The 11966-nt window shown below is 31.1% G+C and overlaps 1 protein-coding gene across 1 annotated transcript; it reads left to right on the top strand.

The window, feature by feature from the left end:
* Positions 1-2444: 2444 nt before the first annotated feature.
* LOC8274913 (protein HEAT INTOLERANT 4-like) lies at positions 2445-9883 on the top strand. The gene is made up of 14 exons (XM_048376832.1): positions 2445-3165; positions 3623-3661; positions 3761-3814; positions 4016-4079; positions 4272-4330; positions 5208-5332; positions 5439-5498; positions 7132-7190; positions 7449-7528; positions 7630-7668; positions 8095-8157; positions 8246-8293; positions 8391-8519; positions 9410-9883. The coding sequence occupies exons 1-14, from the start codon at positions 2926-2928 to the stop codon at positions 9455-9457; spliced, it is 1107 nt and encodes a 368-aa protein (XP_048232789.1). The 5' UTR covers positions 2445-2925; the 3' UTR covers positions 9458-9883.
* The last annotated feature ends 2083 nt before the right edge of the window (positions 9884-11966 follow it).

The raw sequence follows: 11966 nt of genomic DNA, 5'->3' as shown, positions 1-11966 counted from the left end.
TATTTTTGTAATTATCTATCTTCTTTTATATAGGTTGTCGGTTCCATACACTTAAATGTTAATATTTCCAGTTTCATACACTAGATTGTAACTTTTAAAAAATTTAGACACTTAATTGTCAAATCTTAATAAGTTTATACACTATTATTATAATTATTCCTAATGATGATAATGATAATTAAATTAATACTTTTGAAATAAATAAACTAGATAATAAAATTTTCTAACTATAATAATTAAATTAATAAATCTAATTTTTGTAATTAATTCTTAATCGACCTTAATTTATCAATTTATCACTAATTATTCACGATTTATCTCAAATACATAACAGTTTTTAATTACTATTTAACTATAAAAACTATTTGAAATGCAAATAATTAAATAAATAAGTTGGAGGTTGAAATTTACTAACCAAGCTAAAGAAAATTAGACGGAATAGTGATACAGACATTCGGATACAGGCATGCGTCCCAAGGTTAACGGATCGGTCGCTAATTTTTTTTTAACAGTGACGAAAATTTGATCTGAGCAGCCAAAATCTGAGGAGTCCAGATGTATAAATATTTTTTCCAAAAAGTGGCCGAAAAATTCTAGATGGTCATTTAAAATTTTAATGCCGGCGAGCTTGATCAACAGTGAAATGGAGGAGATTGGGTTTGAGCTTCACTGTCCTAAAGTTTTTCGACATGAGGAACTCATTCCCGAGGTGTGATCGGCCAAAAGAGGTCGGCAAGATGTTGAACCAACAATGGCAGCGGTGAGAGACATTTTCTCTCTCTTCCAAGCATGCGAAATGGTGACTCTTGATATTGCTTGGCGCCGACGAAGGGTGGAGTGAGGCAATGACGGACTGAAATAGGTATTAGATGGTGAAAGGGGGCTGATTGGTGGTGAATGGGTGAAGAAATGGGCGGTGGCAATGGTGTATGACGAGAGAGAAGGAGTGAGGTAGGGGGAGGGGTCAAACCGAAAGTTTTTCTTTTTTCAAATGTCAGTTTGGTCTTTCCTTATAAGAAAAACAGGCTAAAGTAACCTTATTTCTTATATATATATATATACATATAATTTATTGATTGGGAGTTAAAATGGTAATTCATAATTTTATTTAATTAAACAAAAAATTATTAACTTTCAATACTTAGGCCATTAAAAATATATATTTTTAACTTTGAAATAGTTATAAAATAATATATTTAAAAATTAAATTAATTTACATCAAAATTAAATTTAAAATAGAAATACAATAAAATAAAATAATTTAAGAAAATATGAAAATTCAAATATGATTAATGATGAATAAATTATTACGTCTAAACAATACCTCGAAATATTTAGTAGTTCGAAAAATATTAAATTATTAAAATATTCATAAAAGATAATTTTAATTAAAATTAAAATTTAGGATATTACAACTATACATGCTCTTCTTCATTATGAAATATTTGTAGAGTTATATCTAATTTGAGATGGAATCCAAGTCCGTCACTGTAGGACTGACCTCAAAGGCTAAATGAAAGAGATCCAACTAAAACGAGACGTGAGTGGTCTTATAGGTGAAACAAATGCCTCAAGAACCATCTTCCCCATAAATTGAATCTAAGTCCTTTAATTTGATGAAAGCACATCTTACCACTAGGCTACCACCCTAAGTGGTAATTAGATCTAAACCTAGTAACGGAGGACCTAGAAAATTGCTTCACCCGAGCATAGGTTTTCTTGAAGTTCGATAGTGACATGGTGGTATAACTATGCATGTGGAACAATTAGAATAACAGTGGTGTGCAAAATAACAAAGGACAATTGATTGATAAAGTTTTCTTAAAATTGGAAGCTCCATCACCTTTTGTAGCCGAAGTAAAAAAGACTCTCGATAGTAATTAAGCTCACTCTAAACATTAATAACTTGTATTTTTAAAATGAACAATCTAAACTTTTTTCAATATGTAGACCCTTTTTTAATGGTCATGAAAAAGAAAAATTATTGTACATAATATCTTCCGAGTGTTGATATACATAAACAAACATATGTTTTTTTGGTCTATAAATTTTATAATGGAGTTGTTGATTGAATAGCATTAAAAACTCTATTAAACTTCAATCTTAGAACATAGTTGGTTATTTATTTTGACTATTTTTTCTCTAGAGGGATATGAATGAATAAACCTATTCAAAAGGCAGCTTCGGCTAGTTTGAATGGGGACTCGTATTTTTTAAGCCTTAACTCGAGTCTGGCGAGACCTATTTATGTGGGTTAAGATTTTAACCAAGCTCGATTCTTTTTGAAAAAATATATAAATTTTTATATGCAAACCTTTCGGATAAGGCGAACTTGTTAAGTGGGCCTAAGAAAAAACATTGTAAAAAAACAATTGGGCCTTTTCGGATTTGTGCTCAGACAGGCTTAAAGTAAAACTGTATGTCTAAGTCCTAAATTTCTAGAGGAACCCAAGTCCATAAACAGGTAGATGAATGAAGAGAAAAAGGAAAAAAGAAAAAAGAAGAAGGGAGGATAACGCGCCCCACGTCTCACCCTCACACTGACAGTTCTGTCTATGACTTGTCCGTACGATAGACGCTAGTCTCCTTTCAAAAAACCCATCAAATTTCAAATATGTGCGCCTCTCTCTCTCTAGAAAAAACCCTATCGGCTATTGTTGTCACATACCCCGCGTCCAATTAACGCTTTCAAAAAAATAAAATATCCCAAAATAACTCCTCCCTATATAAGCACTTATTCTCTCTCTAAAAACACGACACCTTCAAAAGAAAAGAAAAAACATTTTCCCTTTCTTTCTCTCTCTAAAATTCGAATTTGGATCCACCGCCTTTCGATCCGAAAGAAGATTAATTTTCCTTGTAATCTCTCTATAAAAGAAGGTTGATTTTCCCTGCAATCTTATCTCTGTATAAGCAAGAAAAAAAATGAGGAAGGGAGCCAAGAGAAAGAGAAGCCAAAAAGACAATGTTGTTGAAGAAGAAGCAGCAGCAAAAGCAAAGGCCTCTTCTTCTACTACTACTACTACTACTACTACACAAGAAGAACAGAAGAATCACAAGCAGAAAGCCACCAAAAAAGCAGCTCCTACTACTACTCAACCTAAACGGGTCAAGGTCTCCAAACCCCAACCCGAACCCGAATACTTCGAGGATCAGCGTAACTTGGTACTTCTCTTTTAATCCCTTTGCTTCGTGTTTTCTTATTATGCCTTAGGGTTGTTCTTTTTTTTTTTTTTCTCTTTTGTATTCTTTTGCATTCGTGTAGAGAGAAAAATAATTAGGGGAAGTTTTGTTAACTTTATTTCCTTTAAGCTTCTGCTTGAATCTTAATGTTGTGTATTGTGTGTATATGTTAGGTTTGTTTAAATGGAATGCTACTTTATTTTGGCTTATTGTGATTGAGTTTAATAATTTGTAAATTGGAGCTTGCTTAACAATTTTTATGCCATTGTATGGATAAATAAATATACTGTTTAGTTTTTATAATGAGGCTTTTTTGTGCTTTCTTTTGCTTGTAAGTGTGTGTATTACTCTTTTTTTTTTTTTTTTAAAATTTATTGGGAAATAAATGTACGTCGTTGTTTCTGTTACTAATGAAAACTCTTTGAATTCTGTTTTCTAGGAAGATTTATGGAAGGCAGCATTTCCTGTTGGGACAGAGGTTTTATTTGAATTTTGATTTTTTCTTTTTCACTTTTGGTTATATCACTATTTTAGTTCTCTTGTCTTTAATTTAATCACTTATCAAATGTTTATACAGTGGGATCAATTAGACTCAGTCTATCAATACAATTGGAACTTCTCCAACCTGGAAGTAAGTCCTATGCTATTCCCTTCTTTATATATATATATATATATATGTATGTATGTATGTATGTATGTATGTATGCATGCATGCATGCATGTATGCTGGGTCAATTGTTTTACTGTTTGATGTTTGCTTCATTCCCTGTTATTTGGTATACTAGAGCACATTCATTAGTTAAATTCTAAAATTGTTATTGTCATTGGTCAGGATGCATTTGAAGAGGGTGGGGTTCTCCATGGGAAAAAAGTGTACTTGTTTGGTTCTACGGAGCGTAAGTTTTTTTCTAACCCTAGTTCCCTTCCACAATTTATTTTGTACCTATGCTGTTTTATTTTTTATTGTCCATGTAATTGGGTGCCAAATAGCTGCATCTTTCTTTTTCTGATGCATTTATACACCTCGTTTTTCCCTCTCTTTCTTGTCCATTTCATACTTCATTGGACTTGTTTGCTTATGTTTTCAGCTCAATTGGTACCTTTCAAGGATGAACAGAAAGTGATTTGCATACCTGTAGTTGTCGCGGTAAGTTAATTGTTTCTTTTGCATGTAAGCTTAGAAGAAAATATAATTTGACTTCACTGATTCTTAATGTATCTGTTTCTACCAATGAGTTCTATTAAGGTTTGAACTTTATCAACTTCATGTCATATGGAATTATAGGCTGATTATTGTGTTATTTTCTCTTTTCTTTATTTTTCCATGGTTGTTGTCAAAGTAAGAGAGGGTTATAGTTCTTTCTTTTTTGGAGGCTATGTTTGTTTGGGGAATTAATAATAGGAGGGATGGTTGAAAACAAGTGTTAAGATGATAAGGATTGGTTATTGGATATCCTTTTTGTTTTTTGATAGCAAGTGAAGGAGAGAATGGATGAATGTGCTTTTTGTTCTGCTTACGATCAAACCATTAAAAAATGATTGTTATGAAAAAACTATTAGGGTAAAGGAGTGATTTATATGTTTATTAATGTTTCCTGTTTAACTGTTGCAATTCGGGAGGTTGTTTTTCTGGTGGATCCCAGTTAAAGATGTTAGGGAACTCTTCTATCCTTTCTCACTGATTTGATGGGCTTTTTTTATCAATGATTGTATGGTTTTTGCATTGACTATAGGGCACTAGTCCATAACCATAGAGATAAAAGAATTTGTTTCTCAATCTGGAATTACTGTTTTCTTGACACTGAACTTTTTCTTCCTAAAAAGTTGCTTTGCATATCTATCCTATCTGTTTAAATTTTAGATTGGGAACTGATGCTGTTAATATGTAGAAATCTGTGCCATTTAATTTATTCTTTTTCTTGTTTACATATTTATTCATGCTATGTGATTTTTTGTGTCTGCAGTCTTTTTTCATTATAGATATATGTCATGGCATCTCTTTCTGAAATATTTTGTATTTCCAGGTTGTATCTCCTTTTCCTCCTTCTGATAAGATAGGAATTAACTCAGTTCAGAGGGAGGCTGAAGAAATAGTTCCCATGAAACAAATGAAAATGGATTGGGTTCCATATATTCCTTTGGAGAAAAGGTATCCAACTATTAGATGGATTTTATGGAATATTTAGCTTTACAAGTTTGACCTTTTTACTGAAGATTTTTAGTTTATGTCTTTAAGTTATTTGTCTATTCTACAGAGATAGCCAGGTTGATAGACTGAAGTCACAAATTTTTATTATGGGCTGCACTCAAAGAAAGTATTGCTCTCACTTTCTCAATCTCCTTTCTTTTTTCTTCAGCCTTCTTTTTTTTTTTCCCCTTTCAAAAACATATCTTATAATGATGGATGCTAAGAGTGGCTAAATCAGTTCCTATATATTGTACAAGTTTTGTTATCTTATTTTTGGTATTTGCTCAAACTTATTACTATTCTTTTAATTCTTATGCTGTATATGTGGAGCTCATTTAATAAGCTGAAGTTTTCATATGCTTATTCAATCTTCGTAACATGATGATTCATTTTTAAAATGCAAGCTTACCCTTCAGTTGCCTTTATGCATTAAGAGTTCTAGTTTTTGGTGTTTGCTGCTATCTTGAATGGTGTTTGAGCTACAAACTTGTACGATACCAAGTTGTTAAACTAATGTAGAACTATTAGGAGGGGCTAAATGGAAGCCCCAAAGTAACTTTAAGGATTCAAAAGGTGCCAAATGAATGTTAAAAGGTGGATTTTGCATTTTTGGATAGAGGGAGAATCGAGTACATGTGTCACAATTGAAATTATCTTTGAAGTTAGATTCTGTTTATGATTTGGGATCTGCAATATAAATTGCACCATGAATGGTGTTTAGAGAAAGGATTTTTGAAGAAGAGGTTGGAAGTTGATTTGCCTTCTGAAGATAATTAGATAAGAAATTTGATGGACTGCAGGATTAAGGGAATGATAAAAAAGGGTTTGAGTTTCACTCTTACAATGCATTGGGCATAATTGGCTATCTCCTAGAGTGAGAGTTGCATGCTTGCATCACCTTTTGAAGATTTCTTTTTTCTTAAACTGACATTTATATGCTTATTACATTGAATTAGAAAACAATACATGGACTTGTTAAACTCCTAATTTTTATAGGACAGATTCATAGATAGAATGATGTAAGTTACAATTGCAATCCCAAGTTAATAAGTATTACTCCTTTGTCCTAAATAGAAGTCACTAATAGCTCATAGATGTAACAAACTTCATGGATACCCTAATGGGTCAAAATTATAACTAAATGAGAATAATTTCAAAAAGTTCCTTTTTCCTGTTTCCTTTGGGGCTGCCTCTTGCTAATAAACCAAAGTTAAGATTTGCTTTTGTTTGTCAAGTACCATTTGGATTTATGATTTTTTTTTTTTCACATTATTGTGATCTTTACTTCAAATATGACTTTCATGGCTGGCATCCTATTGCTAATAAACCAAAGTTAAGATTTGGCTTTTGTTTGTCAAGTACCATTTGGATATATGATATTTTTTTTACAATGTTGTGATCTTTACTTTGTATATGACTTCCAGTTGAATGGAGACATCATGGTTATTTGTAAAAGCAACAGATGCACGAGGAAACATGGCACTTCTGCTCATCTGTCTTTCTCCAGAATGATCTTTTCATCTAATCCTTTTTTTTTTTTGGTATTTTTGGACAATAGAAATTTTGTTTCTGATCATTTTTTCTGCGTCATTGGTGTTGCATATGCTATTTGATGCATCATGTACCATGTAGGAATATAATTATGGTTAAAATTAAACTTGTGCTAGTGCTGTTTGGTAGTAATACTATGAATATGACATGTATGCATGGGTAAGGATGTGTTCTTGTTATTGCTACTTACGAGAATGATTTGCTTGCAGGTCTGCTTTGAGGCATTTGAAGATAGAGCGCGTTAAGAAATATGAGTACTGCTTGCCTTGTGAGTTCTGATGCAAATGCCATTTGTTTACTTTACCGCATATGTATTGATTACCATACTGTGAGAAAGAAGAATTTTGAGAAAATATTCCTAAGTTCTTAGGATTATATGAAATTATATAACAGAATATATTGATTTCTCTGAACCAATTTTGGTTCTTAATGCAAAGAGTGACACAGCTCTTATTATTTGTCCATGTATTTCGTTACTGTAAGATGAGCTGTATAGTTTTCTGATGTCTGCTTTATGCTTTGACAGATTTTTACAATCCCTTTAAGGAAGATGAGCTTGAACAGAGCACTGTGGTTCCAATACTCTTTGAAGCAGAACCGAAGCCGGTATGAAAAGAGAACTCTTGGAAATCAGACTGGATGGTGGATGTTTTGGTTGAGTTTGGTTAGTGCACAAGATTAGAAATTGACATATTTGTTTCATGCAGGTTTTTTGCGAATTTGATTGGGATATGGATGAACTCGAGGTACAAGATTAATTTTCTGATGTTTGTGTCTTAGTTTAAAACTGAATGGATCTGTAGTGAAGTTACTTTATTTGGCTTTTTGTCATTGCCTTTATAGAAAGTATTGTGATTCAACTGCAACATTACTGGAAGAGTTGGTTTAAGCAGAGGGGCTGTGATAAGCCTTCATAACTCACCGTTCAGTTTTTTGGAATATTAATCTTTGGATGGTACCTTACATGTTTGAAGAGAATGCCGTAAAATGGTGTATCTTTATGGATACATTGGACTTGTAACTTCTCCGTGAATTTGTTGAATGGGAAGAGTGCAGAATTTTGAGCAATTATATCTACACCCTTCAAGAATCCCTCCCCTTGAAGAATAGGAAAAATATAAATGAAAAAGAAAGACCATTACCTTGTGCTAAAATTGTCTACCAATCCACAGGAGTTCACCAATGAGCTGATCCAGGCGGAGGAATTGTCTGAAGATCAAAAGGAGGCCTTTAAGGTGTGATTCTGAACATATTCAAATAATTCGTGGTTCTCTGTTACTTTTAACTCAATTGAAATTTAGCCAAGCCTTTGTTTCTTATTAGGACTTTGTCAAAAAGAAAGTTAAAGAAGCAAAGAGCGCTAACCGGGAGGTACTGTGAAGTGGCAGATATGTTCTGTTTATTTGTTTTGTTTAAGAGTGCAAGTAAGATAACTTAAGTAGCTTTTAATAGTTTTCCTTTTCTGCAGGCAAGAGAAGCCAGAAAAAAGGCCTTGGAAGAAATGAGTGAAGAAGTTAAAAGGGCACATGAAAATATGAGGTTTTACAAGTTCTATCCTGTGCAAACACCAGATACACCCGACATATCAAATGTAAAGGTAAATGTTGGAAATTGCTATTTAATATGCTCCTATATATTACAATCTCTAGTAAGAATTAGTTGTGCATGGCAGTGGCGGTGCCACCATCTTCAGTGGAGGAATTGTTTCTGTTTTTTTTTTTGGGAGGGGGGAAGACTAGTTAGTAAGTTAGTATTCACTCTGATGACTTTAATTTCCAAATTGTGAAAGAAGATGTAGATATAGATTGGTTACTTGGATGTACACTTACATTTTCTAAGCACCTTGCAAGTCCTATAAATATCTCTATTTCCTTCAATGATTTCAAGTCTGATTATTTATCTTGATGAAATTTGCGGTTGTGTTTCTTTTTTAATATTGATATGGCCGAGGGAGAACTAATAGTATTATCCATTGAAATACTTCCCAGAGTGTTTAATTTTTCTATTTTTTGCATTATAAACCAAGTCACTTTGAGTTAGTGTATTATTTATGGGTAGTTGTGAAGGAGGGACCGTGAGCAGATCAGAAGCTTTAGATATAAATTTTGCAGGTTTCAGGTTTTTGTAACCTAAAGTTATGGCATTCCTGTTTGTGTTCTTTTTGAGGAATGTCTTCAGTTTGTTCATTGATATTATGTAATAATCTACATGGTCGTCCTTTGCTCATCTGAAACTTCTTGGGACGTCCAAAATGGCAAGGTGAAGTAAAAAGGGAATTGTTGGGTGAGGATGATCTTTCGGAATGTAATTTATTTGTCTTTCATTTATGCTGTTGACATGTATGCCATGGTACTACTGTAATTCAATTGTCTACAATGTGGGTAGAATGCTCAGACACTGCACTTTTTCTGAAGAGGACTCTGCTAAAAAGTAATTCTTTGTGCTAATTAATATTTTTGTGTGCTAATTAATATTTTTGACTTGCAGGCTCCATTCATAAACAGGTATTATGGCAAGGCTCACGAGATTCTATGATTCGACTCATGACCAGCACCATCTGAGAGATGCCCTGAGCTTACTTTGAGCTGCAATATTTCTGAATTTGAGAATTTTGTTCATCTTGAGTAAGTTAGGAGGCATGCCATGCTATATTCCCTTCCTATTTAGATCACTTAAAAGAGAAAGATTACACCGTAGTATCAGAATTTTTAGATAAACAGTTCAGGTGCTCATTATATAGGCGGAGGAGGCATTTGTAAGATACACTGTTGAGGCTTTTTAAATTTTCAATGTCTTGTTGAGCTGCAGGTAGTGAAATTACCATGTTTGCTCTCCGATCCTCATGTATCAAACTCAATTCTTTATTTTTGTTCTAAAACCATTGTCATTAGAATCGTATGGCTGAAAGTAATATTCCAGAAACAGGATGAATAATTGAGGTGGCTCATTATTTAAAAGTAATCTTCCCCTGGCATCTCTTCGTTTGAATGCTATTTTATGTGGTAGAAGTATGCGTGGGGCAAACTTGTATTCTGCTTGGCACGTTCGTCAAATGTTTCTTACTATTATCTTAGGCCCTGTTTGTTTGGCGGAAAATATTTTCCAAGGAAACATTTTCTTGTGTTTGGTGTATTCAGGAAGATTGGTCAGCGGAAAAAATACTTCTAGTTGAAGCGACAGTTGCGCTATTTTTTTGGAATTTTACAGATTTATGAAAATAAAATAAATTCGTATTTTTCAATTAATATATCAACTTTCGCGAACTGTATCTGGCAGTCGGTTCTGGTGCTTAGATGGTCATTCGGAAAATTCTCAATTCTGCTATTTGATTGTAATTTTTTTAGCATTTAATTAAAAATGGAATTTTTTTTTTTTCAGATGTAAGTTATTTTTTCGAAAAGAATAGGTGTTTCGTTCATAAATGCTATAAAATATCAAATAATTACGAAAGTACTCATGAGAATTGCAGAAAATAAAAATAGATAATTATTTATAAAAATATTTTAAAGCATAATTTTATTTTATAAAATATCTGATTTATATTTTCAAATGAAAAATATCTATTAGATATATTTTAAAAAAATATTCAGTACATTTAATGTATAATGAATTTTAAATATATTAATTTTTGTGAAATATTATTTTATATTTTATTTGATTTTATAATATTAATAATGAATAAATAAATAAATAAATTTAAAAGATATTCTTTTATTTTTAAAGATTTAGAGATGTACCGAGAATATAAAATAAATTGCTATAAGGTAAAAAAGTATATATCCAATATATATTGAAAAGAAAAAGTATATATTTGATATATTTTAGACATAGATAACAACAAAGGGTATATATTCTAACCAAAAATAGTATACAATAAGTATATGTTGGATATTTCAATTTTTTTCAAATAAAATAAAATGCAAACAAAAGAAACTAAATTACAAAAAGTATACATTCATCAAATAATAATATATTTTAAATATTTAAAATTGTTTAAAATGAAATAACATTTAATTCAAGTATTGAACAACAATGGTATATATTTACTAAAATATGGTATATGTCAGGAATCTGTAAAATACCTGAAACTAATCTAAGAAAAAAAAGATAAAAAAGCTGAAGAGTGGATATTCCTAAAAATAGGGGAAGGTAATTTAAAAAAAATAAAAAAATAGTAGTGTTTTTATAGTTGTTTTTAAAAAATAAGTAAAAAGTGAAATTTATTATGATACTATTATAGTATTTGAATTATATTGAATGCCTATCATTATGTTTATGAATAGATTTCCTTATATAAATAGAATTTTATTTATGTAACCTTTTACACCTATAAGTAGGTGTTACAATCAATAAAATGATACATACACATACATATATACACTTCAGAAAATTACTCTCTTCTCTCTTTATTTTCTTTGTTTTTGATATTTATTTTACAACACTCTTTATTCTTGTTATTGTTCTTTATTTCACAACAGGTTATCAACATAATCGCTTAAAATAAAATTCAAGATAAAGCTATTTTTTTCTTTTCATATTTAAAAGAAATATTGCATGAGGCTATATCTATCTTTATTGAATTCACTATTAAATTCACAAGGATCCATTTTGGCAGTCCTAATGAGTATATAGCACATACTTTTTTATTTTCGTTTGTGGCATTTAAATTTTTACTAAATTCCTTTGTTTTGGCCAAATACTAGTTTATATTGCAATTATAATTTTATCTGCATATTTTGTAGGATCATAGTTTTATTTTATTTCTATCTTATTTTTAGATATATTATTCGATACTAATTAATGTTAATTAATTTCTAGTTCTTGAAGAACTAGTGTTATATATAGTTTCTGAAGAACTTATATTATAAATTTTAGTTTTTGAAGAACTTGTATTATAAATTTTAGTTCATGAAGAACATATATTATAGATTTATTTTTCATACTCTTTTATTTTTATAACATAAATAATGTTAAGAGCCCTCCAATGCAAAAACAAAAAAGTCCATGACGCTGAAATAGGCCCTTGAGATTTTAGTTCTTGAAA

This window comes from Ricinus communis, chromosome 7 (assembly GCF_019578655.1).
Source record: "Ricinus communis isolate WT05 ecotype wild-type chromosome 7, ASM1957865v1, whole genome shotgun sequence".
In the NCBI taxonomy this organism is placed as follows: domain Eukaryota; kingdom Viridiplantae; phylum Streptophyta; class Magnoliopsida; order Malpighiales; family Euphorbiaceae; genus Ricinus; species Ricinus communis.
The sequence above is the reverse complement of the archived record's forward strand: the minus strand, read 5'-3'. Positions and strand labels throughout refer to the sequence as shown.